Source organism: Vombatus ursinus, unplaced genomic scaffold (genome assembly GCF_900497805.2).
Source record: "Vombatus ursinus unplaced genomic scaffold, bare-nosed wombat genome assembly UNPS02014779.1, whole genome shotgun sequence".
Taxonomy (NCBI): Eukaryota; Metazoa; Chordata; class Mammalia; order Diprotodontia; family Vombatidae; genus Vombatus; species Vombatus ursinus.
The window spans coordinates 46,596,432-46,619,309 of NW_020954557.1; the positions used below are offsets into that span (position 1 = coordinate 46,596,432).

The 22,878-nt window shown below is 39.6% G+C and overlaps 1 protein-coding gene across 1 annotated transcript in view; it reads right to left on the reverse strand.

Moving 5' to 3' along the window:
* The window catches only part of MYO3B (myosin IIIB), a 628,721-nt gene that overhangs the window by 430,394 nt on the left and 175,449 nt on the right, over positions 1-22,878 (reverse strand). The window contains exon 9 of the mRNA XM_027865702.1: positions 2,073-2,231. Coding sequence (XP_027721503.1) covers positions 2,073-2,231 — 159 coding nt within the window. The remainder of the gene's footprint in view (positions 1-2,072; positions 2,232-22,878) is intronic.

Consider the following 22,878-nt stretch of genomic DNA (forward strand, 5'->3'; position numbering starts at 1 on the left):
ACAGAATTCTGGACTTGGAGTCTTGGGTTCAAATCCTGCCTCTGACACTTACTGTTTCTTCAGTTGTAAAATGGGTCTAACAGTACTTAGAAGAGTTGTGATACTCTAATGAGATGACGTATGCAAAGCACTTTACAAACCTTAAAGCTTCGTATAAATGCCATCTACTAGTATTGTAAATCATCTTGGGAGACAGCATAATGATAGGAAGCTAGACCCACAGCAGGAAGAACTGAATTCAAGTACTGGTCTGACTCATTCCTACTATTTGACCTTGGGCAAATTATTTAACTTCTCATTGCTCTAGAGACAACTCTCTAAGGTAGTGTATAAGGTGAAGAGAAGGGACCAACCTCTATTGGTAGAAAGAGTTTCTTTACCCAGGACTTCCTTACATCAATGAAATCACAGGTATAGCCCCTATTCCTATGCCTATCCCTATAAATAATATCAATAAAGATCTCTCTGTCCAAAGAAACTTGGACTTTCTAAGTGGGATCAAAGATTCCTGAGTCTATGGTCAAGCTTCCCTTTTCTCTGTAAGAGGAAAGAAAAGAAAATAAGAAAAACTCAGGATTTGGCAAAGTAGCACAAGAATTATGATAGGAATTAGATGCATTGAGGGAGAGTGAAGGACAGATTTTCTCAGGTAATGGAAGCCAAGCTGGTAGCTATTTTTGTAGAGATAATAAAGAAAAAGACTGTATCTGAAGAGACAGCTGTCAGGCATGAGAGGGAAAGGGACAAATAGCAGAGTTGAATGACCTTGTCGAGGAAGTCTGGGAAATTTTCTCTGCCAGCCTTCAAAACATAACCTAGAAGGAAGTGGCTATCCGCCCTTGGATTATTTAAAAGTAGTTTTCTGGACAAGACAAGGAAATCAAAAAGGGGGAGGGGGTAAGAAGTGGAGAAATGAAGCCAAATGGGGCTTATTTGGTATTCTTAGGACACTAAACTAGTAGAAATTCTCTGGTTTCTCTATATGGTAGGTTAATTCTCTAGAAGAATGAAAACTGAAAGTTGGTGAATGGAGAGGGAGAGGATGAAAGACAAAAGAGGGTCAAAAATCAGGGAAGGCCAAAATGGTACATAGTAGGAAGTTGCTACTATTGCAGCAGGGAAAGAGAAATCATCAGGATGCATTCACACTGAAACTATACTTCTCCCTGGCTTAGCATTCCTAGTCTCACATAGAATATTTGGAGTTTTCTGCTTATAATCAGGAAAGTTCTTACAGAATAAGCATATATTTCCATGACTTATGAATCATGACATTTAATTTTCTTCATCAACATTATTTCAAGCGTTGTTTTAATAAAAATGGACTGAAGCTTATCTGCGTCCAAGCAAATTGTACATCACCAAGTGATTGTTGAGGAAGGAATCCTCATTTGCATTTAAATTCATTTTTTTTTAAAAAGAGAAATTCTGCCACCTCCTGGACAGAAACCAGAGAACTATTTCTTAGCAACCAACAAACACTCTTTGAACCATCTTAAATGAAATGAACATTCATTTTAAACTTTATCTTAAAAAAAAAGGAAAAACTTGGTTAAAATTTTTTAAAGGATGGGACCAAGGAATATGTGACTTATCTTAAATATTAAATTGTCTCTTGGGCATGTTTAATTGAGCAGAAAACAACCTTTGACTATACTACAGATAAAGTGCTCCTTTCAGTTTTTAATCTTTCCCAAATTATTTTTCCATGTACATTCATATTTGTAATTCAGCACTCACCCAAAGAAAGATTTTCACAAGACCTACCAATTACTTATTTCCTATAGTTGCCTTTACTGGCAATACTTCTATGCATTGAATAAATATAAAAATAGAGTTAAATGGCCACCAGAAGAAGATGAGATTTCAGCTCTGATTGAATGAAAGTAGCTGTAAAAGCACAAATGGAAAGCCCTGCATTCATTCCCAGAGCTTGGAGCACTTAACTAAATGTAAATAAAGCTCTTGAAAATGCAGAGATATAATAATTACCAGTCATAAAGGCTAGCAAATGAAGACATTTGAAAGGATGTTTTAGGAATAATCAGAGAGGGGCTGTAGGAAAACATTACCTGGATTTGACAACAGAGCCTTGATGTGGTTTCTGGTCTTGAAGAAGCTTAGCCAACTGTTTCTGCAAAGTCAAATCCTTACCATGGGTTTCTTTAATAAATGGGTGCTCTAGGAGATGGGTGACAGATGGGCGCTTTTCAAAATCCTTAATAAGACACCTGGTTAAAAAAACAGTAACAACAAAGAATATTATTAGACATCCAGATGTGTGTACTTATTGCAAGTATTGGAAAGAAGGTCCTATTTCCTTAATATTACTTAAATATTTCCTTCTCCATAGCAGTTTTTTTTTAAACTAATATCCAGGACAGGCAACATTTAAATTATTATCTGGGTTCATTTTCTAAAATAGCACAAATACTATTTAGCTTTTTTAAAAAAATACATTATGTTGACAGTTAGCATTATTTTCAACTATTCAAAATATTCTGAACAGAACACAGAATTTTTTTTATTAGTGAATTAAAGTTCCTTCAAATAAATGTTTTCAGGTAGAATCTAGTTTGATCAGTCTACCTCCTAGATTTGAATCACAAAGAGAATGGGGTGATGGCCCTGAGTGGAAATCCAAAATACAGAAAGAAGGTCTCCTTACTTGATCTTGGGAAAATGCATTTTGGAGTCTTCCAGCAAGGAAACAAATCATCACAGGGCAAAGTTCAACCCTTGATTTCTAATGGGCTTCTGAGGGAAGCTGATAAACCTGACCCCTGAAAAATGACTGTCTGCAATATAACTCAGGTAAATTGGAATGAAATAATCCATACAGGTAGGGAGGGGGGAAACCCCATCTTTTCAAAATGGTGTAGAATCTAAGCTCCTCCTGTGACTAATTGGTATAACCACCTTTGTGTTTCACACTCAATAGCTTTTTAAAGAAGACAATGACTTAAAATTGCATGCTTCATGCCCCGTGCTATTAAAGATGATTTTGACACAAGGAAATTTCTAGTGAGACCGACTCTGATGAATATCCTCTCTAATTACTATGGCATTTCCACACTGAATAGCTGTATGAAGCAATTACAACATATACGCTTTTAAGCACTTCAAGACTTAAACACAGTGGAGTCTGGGATAAATTTGCTGCAATGTAAGTTGCCCTAAGCTGTCTGACACACCATCAACATCTAAAATAAAATATATTATAGTTTTGACAAATTATTAAACATCCTCCCTCACCTTGAATATTTTTGAGAACATTTAAGCACAATCCCTACATTAATCCTTTACTAGTAAGCTTACAAAAGGTCTTTAGCCTTTGCTGTGTTCACTAGAACTGAAAGATACTCTGTAAATTTCTCTGCTGGTCAGTTCTACAATTGATCAAGGGGAGATGAGTTTTGTGGGTTTTTTCCCCTCCTCCCTATCTGTTAAAATAGCTTTCAGCTAGGAAAACCAATAGAAGCTAGATTATCTCCATTCTGCTGACTGTGGGGCTATAAATACCACCCTTGGCCCTTACCGAGAAAGAAATCAATCATTTGACTTTTACAGGTGGGGGCAGGAAGATGTTGAGGAAGAGGGGGCCTTTTTTTTATAATTCGTGTGGGGGCGGTGTGTGGGTGGGTGTATGTATGGTTGCTTTAAATTTTTTTTTCAATTTAAATTTCCTCCTAATTTTTTGCAGGTCTGCTTGCTATATGTACGCTGCTTACAACAGTGCTTCAAGGAGCCATTATTTCATCAGTGTGGTTATAGGGATTGCAGTCCCTTTGGAATCCAAGCTTCAAGAGTGAATGTGGATGAAAAATCCATCAGTCTCTGGTCAAGCTGTTGATGAGCTTCTCAGCACTTAAAGGGGGTACTCATTGAATGGCAGAGCTACAGCCCAGTCTGTTATTGGAATCATTCTCAAAGACTTTCTAGACTGGGAAGGTCTGCCAGAGAATGCGTCTTCCTTAATCTTGGTGCCCTCCCTCTGATATTATCTCCAATTTTTCCTGTCTAGAGCTTGTTGGTACATAGTTGTTTACATATTGTCTCTCCCATTAGACAGTGAGCCACCTGAGAGCAGGAGCTGGGTTTTTTTTTTTTTTTTTTGCTTTTCTTTGTATACCCAGTGCTTAGCATAGTGACTGGCACATAGTAGGTACTTAATAAACCTTGTTGACTTGGTTTAACTTGTGCTCTCCTGGTGGGAAAAAAGCCTTTGAGAACTCTGGGTTACGTCTGCCCATAACAGGAGGATTTTAATGGAGGCTGTGTGAAAATGAGGAAGAAAAAATATAAGCATATTTTTCATAACTGGAAAAGTTCAAGGTAGGGTCTTGAACAGTGATTTCATTAGGGTATTTGGATGAGGTAACTTTCTGTACAAATGCAGGTCTGTTCCATCTTTGCAATTTATAGTCTTAGAAAACTGCCTAGAGCACTAAGGGGTTAATGGACTTGTCCAGAGTCACACAACCTGTTAAATGTCAGAGGCAGGATTTGAACTCATGTCTTCCTGACTCTGAGGACAGTTCTCTACTTACATAAAGTATTTAGGTACAAGTTTCCATGAGAGAGAGAGAGAGAGAGCAAGAGGGAGAAAGAGAGAAAGAGACAGAGAGAGAGAGAGAGAGAGAGAGAGAGAGATTACTAGCAGTTGAGGGAAATCAGGAAAGACTTCTTGTAGAAGATGGTGCCTGAACTGTTATCTTAAAGAAAGAAGTAGGACTTCCTGAGGTGACAGGCAGGCAGAAGTGCAATGCCAGCATGGTGAATGACCTGTAGAAAGGCACAGTGATGGAAGGTGGAGAATACCGTGAGTGAGGAGCAGTTTGGCTAGAGATTGGCAGCTTTAGTGTCCACTGTTTTAACAAAGCCTTTCTCTCAGAGTACATTAAGATAAGACATTGTGTCTGCCTTCATGGTTTCCAGTTGAGTCTGAGGATGGGAGAAAAGACAACTTCAATCACAGCATACAAAAGGAGGAAACAAAAGGAAGCATCCTTCTAACACTCTCTTCTGGGTCTGTGCCATGAGACCAGCTGCCTTACAGGTGAAACTACCATGTGACAAAGGCTATTTCATTCTTCAGTAACTAATCCTCTTTGGATAGAGTAGAACATGGGCTAATCTCTTCCTGAATTCCATTCTTAGGGTACTTTGGTATAGTTCCAGGATGCAATCAAAAAGTGTTATGTCTTGTTTTAGATTTTTAAACATCTCATGGAAAAGCAATGCCACTATCATCAATTTTCAAGAGGAAGCCATTTCTCAATACCATCTCCTCCCACAAAACAAACAAACAATCCTAGGAATAGGAAAGAGGCCTTGTGGATGAACAGAGAATCATGGACCTGGAAGTAATAGGGATCTCAAAGACCATCTAGTCCAACCATTTCATTTTACAGATGAGAAAACTGAGGTTCAGAGAGATTAACTTGCTCAAGTTCATAGAGATAGTAAGAATTAGAAGTAAGGTTTGAACCCAGGTCCTCTAGTTCAATTCCATTGTGCCACACTGCCTTCTTTCCTCTAAAGAAGGGAGGAAAAAGAAAAGCCAGAGGGAAGTACATCAATTGGGGGCCACTTAAAGATCTAGGAAAGGAAGAAAACTGACAAAACCTTCTTCCACCCTTTATGTATAGGGACAACAACTAAGAGATATAGTTTAGTTTTACTCGGTTTGCAGGTAAACAAAGCCCTGCTAGTGAGAGTAATGATGGTGACGATGATAACTAGCATTTATATAGTGCTTTAAGGTTTGCAAAGAGTTTTTTAAAACATCATTTCAATTTTTTCTCACAAAAATGCTAGGAGGTAGGTGCTATTATTCTCCCCATTTTACAGATGAGCAAATTGAGGCAGATAAAGGGACGGTGACTTGCCCAGGGTCACACAGCTGGTAAGTGTTTGAGGTGAGATTTGAACTCAGGTCTTCCTGACTTTAGGATCAGCAGTCTGTCCACTGCACCATCTAGCTGCCATTGTGGGGAAAGAATTGTTCATTATGAGAGATTTGTACCTTTGGAGCTATGAAGTAAGAGCTTAATGTCTAAGAGTTACAAAACAAAATCATAGTGTGTACATCCAGTGGTGCTCAAGGTTTGTATCTCGCAGGCTATGAAGATGTCAAGCCTTTGGACTCGGGTTAAGAAATCTTAATACTCTTGTAAGAGAATATACCTATGTGAAAATAGGAGGTGAGCTAAAGGCAATTTATCATTCTTCTGTTACTATTAATATTTGCTGCTGTTGTTCAGTCACGTCTGACTCTTCGTAACCTTATTTGGGGTTTTCTTGGCAAAGATAATGGAGTGGTTTGCCATTTCCTTCTACAGCTCATTTTATAGATGAGGAAACTGAAGCAATTAAATGACTTGCCCAGGGACACACAAGCGAGTAAGTGTCTGAGGCTGGATTTGAACTCAGGTCTTCTTGATTCTAGGTCTGGCACTGTATCCGCCTTGCCACCTCGCTGCTCCCACTATTGATAACTCACACTTTAAAAAGCTTTGTAAGGTTTATAGAGAACTTCGCTTACAATACTGTGAGGTAGGTAGTGTAAGTATTATTATTCTCATTTCACAAATGAGGCAACTGAGGTGCAGTGGTTTACCTATGGTCACACAGCTAGTATCAGACTCAGGATTTGAACCAATATCCAGCGTTCTTTTCACTCACTTTACCACACAGTCTCTCAGTTAACAATGAGTCAAGAAGTTGTAGACTCTCTTAGGAATAGTTGTTCAAAGATGAAGATGGATGGTGGGCATGAATTAGGGGATAGGATGATATTTCAAAATACCATTTCATCTCGTATTATTCATTCTTCAAGCATTCCTTGAGTGCCTTCTATGTGCACAGCATTAGACACAGCCAAGAAAGTGGAAGACACAGTCTATGCCCTTGAGGAACCTAGAAGGCCTGAATACATGAAACATCTGGGGGAGAAAATGCAAGATTATAGCATTTATAGTCTATCTATCTATCTATCTATCTGCCTACCTACCTACCTACCTACCCATAGAAAAGCAGGTCAATATGGGCTGGAGTCGATCAAAGAAGGTGAGTCATGATCTGAGTTTTTTTTATTAATTTATTTTTATTTATCAACAATCACTTCCATAAGCTTTTGAGTTTTAAATTTTTCTTCCCCTCCCTCCTTGCCTCTGTCCCCAAGACAGTGTGCAATCTGATATAGGCTGTACATATATATTCCTATTAAACATTTTCACATTAGTGATGTAAGGAAGAATTGGAACTAATAGGAGGAACCACAAGAAAGAGAAAACTAAACAAAATAGAAGAAAAAATAGCAAATAGTATGCTTCTATCTTTCGAATAGCATTTTCCATCATGAGACCTTTGAAGATGTCTTAGATTCTTGCATTGCTGAGAAGGGCTATCAACATTAGTCATCATACAATGTGGCTGTTACTGTATACAATGTTCTCCTGGTTCTGCTCATTTCACTCAGGATCAGTCCACACAAATCTTTCCAGGTTTTTCTGAAGTCTGCCTGCTCATCATTTCTTATAGCACAATAGTATTCCATCACATTCATATACCACAACTTGTTCAGACATTCCCCAATTGATGGGCATCCTCTCAATTTCCAATTCTTTGCCACCACAAAAAGAGCTGCTATAAATATTTTTGTAATGATCTGAGTTTTGATGGAGATTATGTATAAGAATTGGTAGAAAGGAAATAGAAGGGTGCCCTAGGTTCTGGGAACAACATGATCCAGGCACAGCAAGGGAAACAAGGAAGATATGTTTATCTGTATGTACCTGGAATGATACTGTCTTGGATCCAGTCATTTAGGCAGTAATTTGCCTTTGCTTCTACAGTCGCCTCCTTAGAAGAGCTTGGAGATCAATTGTTTTTAGTCCTTTTGCCAAATTAAACAAGGCTATTCTTTTCCCCTTATTAACAGCAATACTGCTGCTGCTGCTGCTGCTAGTTAGGGAAGCACTTCCTGTGGAGAAATGGTCAGCCACCCTTACCAACTGCCAACTAACTGCCGCACACAGGGCTAGCAAGCCCTCCTAGCTGCTGCAGTAAGAAACATTGAGGGAGAGACAGGAGGCATCATGTACCAGGCAAGTTGAACCATCATGATCACCTTGACCACCATCTTCTCTTAGACCTTGATAGAGACAGCACAGGTCCCTGAACCCAAGAACCTTTGGCATAGCAATGCTCAGCCCAGTGTCCTCAGCCACAATCCTGGGATTCAGCCCCTGTGCAGATGTAGCATGGCACCAGCTCCCGCAGGTGCCACAGCCACAGCTACTGAAGACCCAGAAAGGAGAGTTCTTGCCATCAGAGTCCTTGACACCATCAAATGATTCAACATCAGAAATTGGAATGATTTTATCAGTGGAAATGACATTAAAGAAGAGACGTTGTAATGCAGGATCCAAGACAAATCTAAAAAACTCATGATGGAAAATGCTATTCACATCCAGAAAAAGAACTATGGAGTCTGAATGCAGATGGAAGCATACTATTTGCTCTCTTTCTTTTTTTTTGTTTGTTTGTTCTTCTTTGTTGTGGTTTCTCCCATTGGTTCTAATTCTTCTTGACAACATGAATGATGTGAAAATAGGTCTAATATGAATGTATATGTAGAGCCTATATCAGATTTCACACCGTCTTAGGGTGGGGAGTGGGGAGGGATGGGGAGAAAATTTGGAACTCAAAATCTTGTAGAAGTGAATGTTAAAAACTAAAAATTAATTAATTCATTTAAAAAAAAAGACACATTAACATCTTCTTTGCCACTTTACCCTAAGGACCCTGGGACTCTTCCATTTGACCTGCAGCTGAAACCTTCTGCCTCTTTCTCATTAGAATGTGCGTACCGTGAGAGCAGGGATTGTCTTACTTTTTCCTCTGTATTCCCAGCCTTAGCACATTGCTTTGCACATAGTAAGTACTTAATAAATGCTTCATTCATTCACATAGTACTTTATGATTTACAAAGTGTTTTACATATATTATCTCATTCAATTCTCACAACAACCTTGAGAAGTCGGTATTATTATCTCCATTTTACTGAAGATGAAGCTGAAACTGAGAGAGGTTAAGTCACTTGCCTAGGATTACACAACCTATAAGTATCTAGGCAACATTTTGAATTCAGATCTTCCTGATTCCAGGTCCATCTATGTTACCTAGCTGTCCCCAGGGACAGTATAAATTGATGACAGAAACCTGTACACATTCTTCAGCTCATCATTTCTTCCATGTCCACCTGCTGGGGGGGTGGGGAGACTGATTTAATGAAGGAGGGGGAGAGAAATAATAGATCTTCAGCATTCCTAGAAGAATGCTCCCAAGTTGACGGCATAGGAGATAGTCCACAAAAGATGTATGGACAAACTTGTCTGGTGTCTTATGGCAGACTGTAGAAATGATGTAGCACCCATACACTTTTGAGTTCCTTGATAAAAAAGAAATGGCACATACCAGACTGGGTTGGGGGACACGAGGTTTCCTATTATGCATTTTCACCTTTTAATATGACCAGATTTTCTTCATGTTGACTGCCTAAAGGTATTTAACAAATGTTTATCTCTTGCTATGCAAAAAGGGTGTCATCCAGTGTGGAGCACATTGCTAAAGAAATGGCAAGACATCTTCTCTGTGGATGCCAGCTCTCTCATCTGACTGAGATGAGGAGACAGGAGAGACAAAGGCTCGTGCTGCTGTCATCTCTCCTGAGGTGTCTGTAAAAATTGTTTATGCAGAAAAGTAATGCTTTCTGAACCAAGGGAATGCTATGAGCAAGGCTATTTTTCCCATATCTATTCAACTGGACTCTCTTCCAAGAAAAGGTAGAACAAGGAATTCATTAAGTGATGACAATACCTCTCAAGTTGAAAGTAATGTGCTCCCTTCCCCTCTGTCATCTCATTGCTCCCATTGTAACCGATTTAGACCCATTCTTCAACCTCAGTTGATTGGTGGAAGTCTCTGTCCTGAGGTCTCTGTGGTTCCACTTGGAGGCAAGGTGCATAGTGATTGGGACACTGGATTTGGAGGCAGAAAGACCTGAATTTGAATCTTGCCTCAAATACCTACCATCTGTACGATGCTGGGCAACTTACTTAATGTCTCTGAACCTCAGTTAAATGGCAATAATAATAGCACCTATCTCAAGAATCAAATGAGAAAAATATGTGTAAAGTATTTTTCAGACCTTAAAGTTCTACATAAATGTCATCTATTATTAAAATAATTTACAGCATCAGGCTGCTGAAAAACTACTGTAAAGTATGTACTGAAGGACTATAGATTGTTAGTTATAGGGACCTGTGAGTAATCACGTTCCCATTCATACTTGGTACCATCCCTTCATGGTGTGACATATATTCCTGGGAATGACAAGCACACGGTAGGCTGCTTGAACATGAAGGAAAAATAAGAGAGGAGGCAAGAGACACAAATACATGCTGGCCTTGATGAAAGTCAATCTATTACTTCATTTGAATTTCTAGTACTTTCCATTATGCTTTCTTGGCTGAAAATTAATTCTCCAAATTCATTAGTGTCACCACATTAAACACAGGTTGCAGCCATTTGCTGCTCTCTCACAGCCTGGCTCCTAAGCACTGTTTCCACTTCCCACAATTACCAGCAAAAAAAAAAAAAAAAATCCAAAGCATTTATTAGCAAGGAACGAGCAGGCACCTCCTTGTCGAATGAACCCATGGCAGCCGTACGTCCCCTGGCTCCAACATGATAACATTGTTGAAGAAATAGCATTTCTATCCATGTAAACTGCCATTTTGTTACAAGAAAATCAGAAGCCTAAAAGGGGGAGGGGAGCAAGGAGAGGGGGTGATTTATCAAGAATAACCGTCAGATAGGAACATTTGACCAAGGGGAAAAAAAAGGTGAAAATGCTGAGGAATGAAATAAGACCACAATGGTGAAAACCCTCATTCACTAAGCACTCAGGGGGAATGTAGATAAGACTTAGAATTCATGCCTTTTTTTTTCTCATTTTCTTTCTGATTCTCCTACTGAAGGCTCCTCAGCATTCTAAAATATCCCCATTCATACTAAGAAGAAACATTACTGCTGTATTATTGTATTACATACAGCTCCAGCTCCAGTAATCATCAAATAGAAGTGGGAGAAGAGGAAGGCCTAGTCATTAAGGAGAGAATGTCCACTAGGGTCTACATTTACCCTGTCTCCTTTAGTATAACAGTTCATAGTGTCTTCTCTTGCAAAGGAAATATCCCTTCAGGAGGGTAGGGCTAAACTGTATGTAGGTGTTTTTATAGCTACCCTGAAAAGACAGAATCACTGGCCTATGTGTGGGCAAAAAGCAATCAGCCTGAGGGACTAATAAAAATTAAGTAGTTGGTTTTTAAAAATTAATTATTTTGTAATTAATAAGCAATTTTTTTCTCTTTCCCACTCTCCCAGAAAAAAACTTGTACAAATATCCCCCGGCAAACAAACAAACAAAAAATGATTTGTTTTGGCCCTATTGGCTATGTCCAAAAGTACATGCCTCATTCTATATATACATCACCTTTCTCACAGGAGGCGGGCAGTTTTCTTCATCACAGATCCACCAGAATCATAGCTGAACACTGTACCAATCAGAGTTCTTAAGACTTTCAAAGTTGGGTATTTTCACAAAGTTAGTGTTATAGTATAAATTGTTCACCTGGTTTTGCCCACTTCACTCTGCATCAACTCATTACAAATCTTCCAAACCATCCCTTTGATCATTTTTATGATACAATAGTATTTCATTATATTAATGTGCCATAATTTATTCAGCCATTCACCTTTTAATGTGAACCCCTTTAATTTCCAGTTCTCTGCTACCACTAAAAGAGATGCTATGAATATTTTTGTTATTATGGGTCTATTTTCTCTCTTTCTCTTTATTTTTAGATTTAAGCCTAGTAGTGGTATTGCTTTATGAAACTGTGATTTTCCCAAGCATATATAAGTAGTAGTAACCTCTGAGCTGGATTTAACCTCAGGTTCTCTTATTCCAATTTTTTTCCTGCTTCCTTGATTTCTTTGGAGTAAGGGCTAGTAGTGGTATCACTGGGTCACGGAGTATTAACACTTTAACGACTTTTGAGGCATAGTTCCAAACTAATTACCAGAATAGTTAGACTAGTTCACAACTCCACCAACAACGTATTAATGTGCCTGTTTTCCCACAGCCCCTCCAACATTTGTCATTTTCCCTTTCTGACAACTTTGCCAATCTGATGCACATGAGGTAGAATTTCATTGTTCTTTTTAATTTGAATTTCTCTAATTATTCATGATTTGGACTATTTTTTTCATATGGCCTACAGAGCTTGGATTTTTTTCCCCTTGAATCTATTAGGTGATTAATCTTAAAGAAAACTAAATGATCTCTTTCCTTTTCATAGTGCGTATGTCAGGGTCCTGGAACCTCTGACTGTAAAATTCTCACAACTTCTCACATAGGCACAACTGAGAGAATAGAAAAAGGCTCAGGAGTCAGACAGGTGGCACAGTGCTGGACCTAAAGTCAGGAAGATCCTAGTTCAAATCCTGTCTCAGACACTTATTAGCTATGTGGCCCTGAGCAATTCACTTAATTCCTTTCTGCCTCAGTTTCCTCATCTGTAAAATGGGGATAATAATAAAACCTACCTCCCAGGGATTGATGAGACAATATTTGTAAAGCACTTTAAAGCACTACTTAAATGATAGCAATTATTATTTTTGTTATTGTCAAGGACTGCCTTCTCTAGGTGGAAAGTGGGAACACACGTACAAAAGCTAGAGAGGTGTACATAGCATGGCTATAAGTAAAGATGGCAGCTGTCATCTTGCCTGAAATGCTAAGGATGCCAAGTCCACATCATAAGCTGAAACAATATGTTAGGAAACTCATTATCATCTAAGAATTTAAACTCTCTTGGAGAGAGTGTGGTATGATGGAAAGACGGCTGAACCTTCAGTCATAGGATTTGGGTTTGAATCCTCCCTTTTCCACTTACTACTTCATGTGACACTGGGCAAATCACTTAACCTCCCTGGGACTCAGATTCTCATGGTGTTGGACCAGAGGACTTTTATGGTCTCTGACTTCTAGAGCTATGATTACATGATTCTGAGTATATTTTCCATAAAAGATAGCAAGTAACAGTGGGCAGAGAATAGGATCTGGAGTCAGTGGGCCTGGGTTGAAACCCTCCCTCTATCACTTACTATTTGTGTAATGTCAGGCAAGTCACTTCTATTCTCTGGGCCTCAGTTTCCTTCTCTGTAAAATGAGAGGATTGGACTAGAGGGTCTCTAAGGTACCTTCTGGCACTAAAATCTATTATTCTATGATGCTGGGAACTGGATAGACACACAAAGGGCAAGCCAATCAGAACTGAAAGATCTGGTTGCACTGGGGAAAACACGAGGATCGTATTAGAGCGAGAGAGAAAGCAGAGAGTGTCAAGAATACAAATTCCTGAGGCTTGGAGTCAGGAAAATAACCTTGAGGCCCAGACAGGACACAGCATCTGAGATGCTATAGTCTCTGCCTGCTTGTTTTTGTTAACAGAGATGGGTCGTATACTCAGATATGAGTCTGGGTAGACCGGTCTGGGAATCAGTCTTATCAGTGGTCCCACTCTTAGCAATATAACCAGTTTGGACCAGCTCCTGCATTTCCTTCTTCTTTCCACAGAATGACCCAAAATGGCACCTCCCTTTACTCCCAGGCTTCTTTTTCCTCTAAGAACACAAAGATAATATAGGACTCCTTTGCCCTAGTAATCAAGGTCTTGCAAGTGGTTTTTTGTTAGTTTGTTTTTGTCTTTGTTTTTGTTTGGCAATCTGGTGAAACTTATAGACCCTTTCTCAGAATGTTTGTTGCCTACATTCGTAACTGAAGGAATCTTAAATTTTCGTTAGAAGTTAGTGAAAATAAAGACATAAACTCTTTCCCATCCAAGTTAATGGACCCCCTGAAATCTATCCATAGTCTTTTTGATGGTCCATGGACCTCAGGTTAAGAACTGCTGACCTAGAGTGAGGCAAACAAACTCCCAAGAGCCCCAGTATGAACAGAAAAGCCGAAACTGAAAAGGATGATTTCCTCAAATTATTTAATCCTTCACAGGCTTTCATGCTGAAAAAACATAGGAGCCCACTGAATTCACCTTCTAGGAAACTTGGAATTGGGATTTAGGGCGGTATGGTTACAATCAGATCACCAGCATCAAAGGACGCTTTGATGCTGGTGTGTTAGTTAACAGAACTCTAGGCTAACTGCTTTTAGTGAAGACAGCAGCTGATGACTTACAGTGTCTCAGTTGTGCTTTACACCAGCTTGTTTTCAGTGCACACCTTTGTTTCCTCCAACATCTCTCAACTATAATGCCCAGATCCCTTGACAGTACCTGTGTGGGCACGGCTCTAGTTGAGCATGTGAAAGGTTGTTTATATCCAGACAAAGCACATTTGTGCTGGAGGACATGTCCTTGTTATCAGCTGCAAACTAACATCACTTCTAGCTGCTGGCAGCCAGGAAAGACCTTAAGAAGGTAATTTCTGAGAGACTGTCAAATAGCCTTGAGGTCAAGAGAGAAAACCTAGGACCTAACTAGCACAGGGTATTGTTCTAGAGATCAGTTGTGGTGCTAAGAAGTTAATTCAGTTTGGGACTGGAGAAGACAGAGGGTAAATCAAAGAATTACAGTCAAGATCTATAATCCAACAGGTAAAGAAAGAGGATTGTTTTGGGGGGGGGAGAACCCTTTTAAGAACTATGGAACTATTTTCTCCATGGAGAAATAGTATTCAACCACAGAAACTGTCAGACTAAGATATAGACATTTATATTTTTGGCTCTATGCTAGAGTTTCTCCAAAAAGGGGGAAAGTAAAAGAAGTACCCAATGTAAGAATACAAATTGGGTTCAGGACAGGAAATTTATTCCTACTTAAAGTAGGCCAAGATAAGTACAAGAGAATCATAGCACACTTGATAGAATGACCATAACAATTCAATAGCTCATCCGTCACCACTAGAATAGTCACTTGAAAGGCCAATATCCAAGCCTCAATGGGACATGGACATGTTTTTGCAAGTCTGATAATTAGCCATTTCACATTTCACTTCTGTTAAGCATAACCCAACCAATCCTAATCTCTCTCCTGTGTGCCTACTTGGCACCTACTTGAATGCCTTGGTTCTCTCTTGGGCGCCTCCTCTTCTCTTGGCACTAACCCACTTCTGCTGCTATTTAAGTACTCTCCCCCCCTTGCTGCTTGGTTTCTAGGGAAGGGGTCATTGGCAGCTTCTGCCGTTTCAATCTCTCTAGACTTTTAGTAGTTCACAAAGTTGATAGAGAAAGGAAACAAACGATGGGGGCAAAGACAGCCAGGGAACAATACTGGCTGGTTACAATACTGGAGAATTGAACCTACAGTCTATGTAGGTAGCCGACACAGCCTTACCATCATTAAATTAAGGTACCGAAAGACCTTCCTTCACTCCTAGCTGAAGTCATATCTTACCAATTGGGAAGTTGTAGCTGAGAAAGGCGCCAGCCAAAACTTGTGTTTTCTTTTAAAGTATTTAGAATTTTAGAGGAGAGAATGTGTTTGGGTGGGAGGTTGGGGGGAGATCAGGCAGCTAGGGGGCGCAGTGGATAGAGCACTGGGACAGGAGTCAGAAAGATCTGAATTCAAATCTGGTCTCAGACACTTACTAGTTGTGTGAGCCTAGACAAATCATTTAACCTCTGTTTGCCTCAATTTCCTCATCTGTAAAATGGGGATAATAATAGCACCTATCTCCCAGAGTTGTTCTGAGGCTCAAATAAGATAATGATCATAAAGCTCTCAGCACAGTGGCACATTGTAAGCAGTAATGAAATATTGTCTTTAATTTATTTATTACTCTTTATTACTAAACCATGTGATCATATATTTGGAGCTAGAAAAGGTTTGTTGTTGTTGTTGTTGTTGTTGTTGTTGTTGTTGGCTTTTTTGTTTGTTTTTTTTTGTTTTTTTTTGCTTTTTGGTGAGGCAATTGGGGTTAAGTGACTTGCCCAGGGTCACACAGCTAGTAAGTGTTAAGTGTCTGAGGCTGGATTTGAACCCGGGTCTCCCTGACTCCAAGGTCAGAGCTCTATTCACTGCGACACCTAACTGCCCCTAGAAAGGGTTTTAAAAGCCATCCAGATCAATATTCTCATTTTACTGATGGGGGACTTAAGACCCTGAGAGGGACTTGTCCAAGATCACACATGGGGGACAGCTAGGTGGCGCAGTGGATAGAGCACCGGCACTGGATTATGTTATGTGTTTGACCTCAAATACATAACACTTACTAGCTGTGTGACCCTGGGCAAGTCACTTAACCCCATTGCCTAGCCCAAAAAAACAAAACACAAACCAAGATCACACAGGGACTAAGTGACAGAGACACAAGCCTTCTCTCTCTAAATCCTGTGCTCTTTCCATTCTATGTCGTTATCTCTGTGATGAGTCCATTTTTAGACGTAATGGGTTTAAAGTGCCAGTGGAATTGTCTATCAAGTGGTTGGAGATATGGGACTATAGTTCAGGGGCAAGATGAAGATACAAAGATTTGGGAGGCTCCTGCCGTAAGGTGGACTGAATTCATCAGACCAGAGGAGATCACCATGAAAGAGAGAAGATATGAGGGCCCAGGAGAATACCTGGGAGGATACCAAAGCTGGAGGACTGAGAGAAGGCCAGGAAGTGATCAGACAAGTAGGAAAAGAATTCGGGAAAGGAGTTTTGTCATGGAAGCCAAAGGATGAGAGAATACGCAGGAGGATAGAGGGGTCAAGGGAAAAAAGAACTGGGAAAATTCAACTGAATTAGTTATAAAGGGGGGGTCATTGGCAACACTACAAAGTTGGTGGGAAAGTAAGATTACAAAGGATTGAAGAGTGAGTGCTTGGCAGGGAAATGGTGGCAGCAAATGAAAACTACTCTTTTTTTGTATTTTAGCACTGAAAGGAACAACAAAAATAATACATTAGTTTGAAGTTTGTGGAGGATAGATAAGGGAATATTTGTTTGAGAATAAGGCAGATCTTTTAATTTGCAGGTTAGGACCCAGTAGATAAGCAGCGATTAAAGATAAGAAAGGGGGGCAGCTAGGCGGTGCAGTGGATAGAGTTCTGGCCTTGGAGTCAGGAGGACCTGAGTTCAAATCTGGCCTCAGACACTTGACACTTACTAGCTGTGTGACCCTAGGCAAGTCACTTAACCCCAATTGCCTTGCAAAAAAACAAAAAACAAACAAACAAAAAGATAAGAGAGGGAATGGTTGATGTGTCAAGCTCCTAAAAGAAATGGGAGAATATGAGATCAAGGTCTCAAGTAGCAGGGTTATGTCATCCTCTTAGCATGGAAGGATAGATGAAGATGGGAAGAAAGGATATTGAGGGAGCTCATGTTGGATGGTTTTAATCTTCTTAGGAAAGTATGAGGTGAGGTCCTATGAGGAGAGAAAAGGGCCTGGGGTAGAGTTGAATGATTGAGAACAGAAGATAAGGTTTGGAATACTTGTATCTGGTAATTGACAGACATTCAGGGCTGAGCAACAACTTGTTCAAAAAAAGAAAGAAACTTTAGAGCTGGACAATTTACCAAAAACTTCTGCAATTTTAGTTCCATCATCAGAATCCTTGGGCATTACTATTTTTGAAAGTCTGGCTAATTTCCTTGATTTAAAATCAATTTCAATTTTGACAAACAATAATGGTCTGTTTCACAGTCCAGGCTCAAGTGCCTGGAGGGCATGAATTCTAATTCCACTCCAGACACAACTTGCCCTCCTAGACTAAACAAATCCACAACCCTCTTTATTTCTTAATTACCTGCCTCATTCAGTCCTTTTGTATCTGATTGGAACGAAATAATTGAGTTCAGCCTCAAGGCCTACTGTGTGCTAAGCACTGTGAAGGGCACATGAGAAGTGAAAAGACCTACCACTTGTCCTTCAGGGTGCTTAAGAGCTTAAAATGAGCTTCCAACAAGATAAAATCTGTTCACCTAAAATAACAGAGAAAAAAATGAGGCAGAATAAAATCAAGTACCAAATTTGAGGTCCAAACAGCAAAGGAAATATGCTATGGGAAAATCATAAAGGGAAGAAGCCAGTGGGGGACAGATTTGCAAAGAAAACTACATGCTTAACTACTGATTGCTAAAACAGGAAGGGAACCTTAGAAGTATCTTGTTCAATGCCCGTGGGCCCAAGAGTCAAGTTTACATTTTATTAAGAGGTGTCCCCATCATCATTAAAGTTAGTTAGTATCATTCCAGAGCCAGACCAAAGCCCAGGATTCCAGACTTCTGATACAGCAAGTTCCTAGAGGGAAAGGACCGTCTACTTCATAGAATCATAGAACATGGAAGCTGAAAGTCACCATTTAGTTCTAACCAGATAGGAACAAGCAAGCTCCGCTACTACCCTCTGTGTGATTGTGGGTAAGTCACTTAACTTCTCTGGGTCTCAGTTCCCTCATTTATAAATGATAGGATGGAGTAGATGACCTCTAAGGTACCTTCTAGCTCTAACGCTATGCTCTTATGATTCCCCTCTTATATAACATACCCAAGAAGTGGTCAGACAACCTTTGCTCAAAGACCTATAGTGAGAGAGAGTCTCTGCCTTCTACAACAGTCTATTCCATTTTTCAATAGCTCTAATCATTTGGAACTTTGTCTTTTTATTTCCTTCTTTACAACTTTTACCCACTGTTCTTTGCTTTATCCTCTGGAGACAGGCAGAACAGGTCCCTCTTCTACATGCTAGTCCTTCAGACTCTTGAAGCTAGATATCATGTCTCCTTCCCTCAAGTTATCCCTTCATCTGTTTTTCTAACTCCAGTTCTTTCAACTAACCTTTATATGACATGATCTTAAGGCCCTTCACCATACTTGCTGATCTTTTCTAGATGCTCTCTAGCTTATTAATATCCTACCTAAAATGTGGTGCTCAGAACTGAACACAATATTCCAGATTGGATCTGACTAGGGTAGAGTGTAGCAGTACTATCATGCACAACATTCAATCCCCTGACTCATTGGCAATCTCACTGGCCATCTGCCATGCTTAGAACTCTCTTCTTTCTAATCTCTACCTTCTAATTTCCCTTCCTTCTAGTCTTAGCTAAAATCTCACCTTCTGCAAGTAGGCTTTCCCAATGCCAATAACACTAATGTCTTTCCTCTGTTGATTATCTCCTATTATATTGTATATATCTTGTCTGTGCAAAGTTGTTTGCATATTGTCTCCCCCAGTAGACTCAAAGTTCCTTAAGAACAGGGACTTTTCTGTGTATCATCAATGCTTAGCACAGTGCTTGGCATATAGTAGATATTTAATGCTTGTGGACCAATTCTCATCTCACTCCCTGTCCCTGGACGCCAGGCCTCTAAGGCAATCTAATTTTGTATTAGCTTTTTTGGCTGTCATAATGCATGCTACATATCCAAATAAAGACAATACCTAGCATACTTCAGTCCTTTAATAAGTACTATACAATGTGAAAGATTTTTAATGACTACACTGTTCTGTATAAGTTACAAAGAATGTCAGGTAGTTGAAATAAAACTGGTCCTGAAACACTTAAAAAAATAAGTACCATACAAAATGGGCATAAAGGAATCAGGACATTTAAGACATGCTATTTTATTAATATGAAATGAACCAAAAGTTACTGGGCATCTTACATTAAAAGAGCTGACAGGTCCTGTGATGTATGCTTACAATCACATGGGGCTATTTTTAATGGTTATTGTGACATAAGTACCTATAGAAGGAAAATGTATTTATGCCCAGGGACTCTGATAAATACTTAATCACAAAGGCTCTTGATTTACTCATAAGCCATCATTATCAAGAGCACTGACTGGATAAAATGCACGTGAAGACATGAAGTTGCATGCTGTGGAGAAAATGATTTCATTGTTCAAGGTTCTTCTAGTGTAAAATAAATCTTACATTCCTCTGCAGATTCTAGTTGAAAATGGATGGGCAAAAATAAATATAGGGATCATATCCAGCAATAACTAAAAGCAGTTGGTATCAGCAAATGAAAAATACTGCAAGAGACATTAGAACACAAAAACAAAAATGAATCAGTCCCTGTCCTCAGGGAACTTACATTCTGGGGTAGAGGGCGATAGAAGATACACATGAATAGATAAATACAAAAGTATATTCCAAGTAATACAAAGTGATCTCAAGAAGGTGATAACACTGAAGGAGGCAGGAAGATCAGAAAAGGTCTTGTGTAGGACTTACCATTTGACTAGAGCTTTGAAGGAAAAAAGTTTATAAAACCATGCTATAACATTGTTTGGTCAATCACCCATTTAGGGCATTGTTCCTTTGGAACTAATTGGCCCCCTTTAACTTATTGGTTCACCTAACTTTGAGTTTTCACAGAATGGACTAATGATATTAATTCCATAGTATTGTCTATATGAGACAAACAAAACAACAGAAGAAAGTTTCCAAAAGACTGCTGAAAAAAATACTGAGGCAACAATGGTCTCAGTAAGAACACAAGCAATAAGATTTCATTTACACTGTAACTGGGCTAAAAATAAGATAACATTGAAATATAGCAGTTTCCCCAGTATTTTTGCTAATGCTGTTTGGTGGTGATCCAGCTCTCCCAAGTTAAGCTTCACTTTTTCTGTGGGCACTCAGGTATGAGAATACTCATTAACTATATTCCTGGAAGTTTTTCTCTTTACAAAGTATTTAACTCATGTAAAATTACCATACAGTCAATCAGCATCTACTATGTGCCAGACACTGTGCTAAAGACTGAGGATACATCAGTAAACATGGAACACTCCTTGCCTACAAGACAACATGAATGCATATAAGTATATCCAGAATATATACAAACTGGATACTAGCTTATGGAAAAAGGGTTCTGGAGGCTAGGTGAATAACAAAAAGCTTCATTTAGAAGGTAACACTTGACCTGAGTTTTCAAGGAAACCAAAGATTCCAACAGGTGAGGAAGGAAGGCATTCCAAGAATAGAGGACAACCAGTGTAAATTTACAAAGATGGAAAATGGAACATTACGTGAGAGGCAGACAGAAGGCCACTCCAGCAAGGTTGTAGATCAAGCACTTAATAGATGCTTTTTTATAATGATAATGATGGCAATGATGATATTAAAATAAATGACATTTCTACTGTGCTTTAAAGTTTGCAAAAAAGTACTTTATTGTTGTCATCTGGTCATTTTAGTCATGTCTGACCCTTCATGACCCCATTTGGGGTTTTCTTGGCAAAGATACTGGAGAGGTTCGTCATTTCCTTCTCCAGCTCATTTGACAGATGAGGAAACTGAGGCAAACAAGGTTTAGTGACTTGTCCAGGGTCACACAGCTAAAGTGTCTGAGGCCAGATACTCGTGAAAACCAGTCTTCCTGACTCCAGGTCTGGCACTCTACACAATATGCCACCTAGCTGCACCTCAAAGTACTTCACATACGTTAATTTGAACCTTCTGCAGCCTGGGAGAAGTTAAGTGATTTGTCCATGGTTACAGGGCTAGTAAGTGTCAGAGATGGGATACGAAAACAGGTCTTTCAGACCACCAAGTCCAGCACCCTCCTGACTATACTGCAATGCCTCTTGGGAACCAACACGTGTAAAGATTATCTAAGCAGGCTCTTTATAACATTTGACTAAAACATGTGATTGATCAAATGGTAGAAAAACCTACAGGTTTGACTGAAATGTGAATTTCATAGTCTTCCTAAGAAGGTCATTATTCTCAAATCCCCACTAAGATGGTCACCAGGAGATCCCTTTGTTGATCTGCTCAGCAGAGCTGCCTAGAATGGAAATAAAATGTGATGTCTGAACTGTTCTCCAGAGAAATGGTTTCCTTTCTGCCTAGGAGGATGCTGCAGTACCAGAAGGGAAAGTTGCTACCCTGTGCTTTCAGACCAAGAAATGAAAATTTGCTCCCTAGGGATACCAATCACCCAGTACCTTTCACAAGCACTAAATTTTCTTAAAATATTTTTCTTTTTTAGGAAAGGAAGTGAATAAGACACTAACTGCCAACAGGAGCTTGGGGACTCCTTAATGCTCAATCATTGACATGATGGAGCAGAACAGCTCTATCTATTATATCAAAGTCTCATCGGAGACTTTAATCCTTTCTGAAAGGAAATCTCAGCCTGGAGACCTTAATTTAGTGAATAATAGGGATTCTGATTAACCACCGCAAGAAGAACCGTTCTGAAGACAGATATCATGGGTAATGAATGCTCTGCAAAAGAGTGGACAAAGAAGAGAGAGAAAATTCCTATTACGCCAAGGAGATAAACCCTTTGGGCAGATTCTAAGTGGTTAATTTTCCATTTTACTTTCTCTGTCTCCCTAACCCACCACCCCCAGTCACATGTGCTCTGCCCTTCCAAGTGTACAATGCTGTGTACTAAAAATTAAGCTGGTGATAGCCTGTCACATGTATCAGACAGGTGCAGCAAAGGGGCTATTTCATCAACTCCACATATAGCAATGATCTGGTAGTGATGTGAATATCTCTCTCTGGCCCACTTGCCTGTCCCTTTATTCCTATTGCTTTTGATTTAGGCTTTGAATGAGGAGCAGGGAGAGAGGGAAACAGAGAGGGGAAGAGGGAGGGAGGGATGGAGGAAGGAAGCAAAGAAGGGAGAGAAAGAGGAAGAGGAGGAGAGAGAGAGAAAGAGAGGGAAGGAGGGAGGAAAGGAAGGAAAGAAATGAGAGAGGAAAGGAAGGAAGGAGGGAGGGATAGAGGGAAAGAAATGAGAGAGGAAAGGAAGGAAGGAGGGAGGGAGGG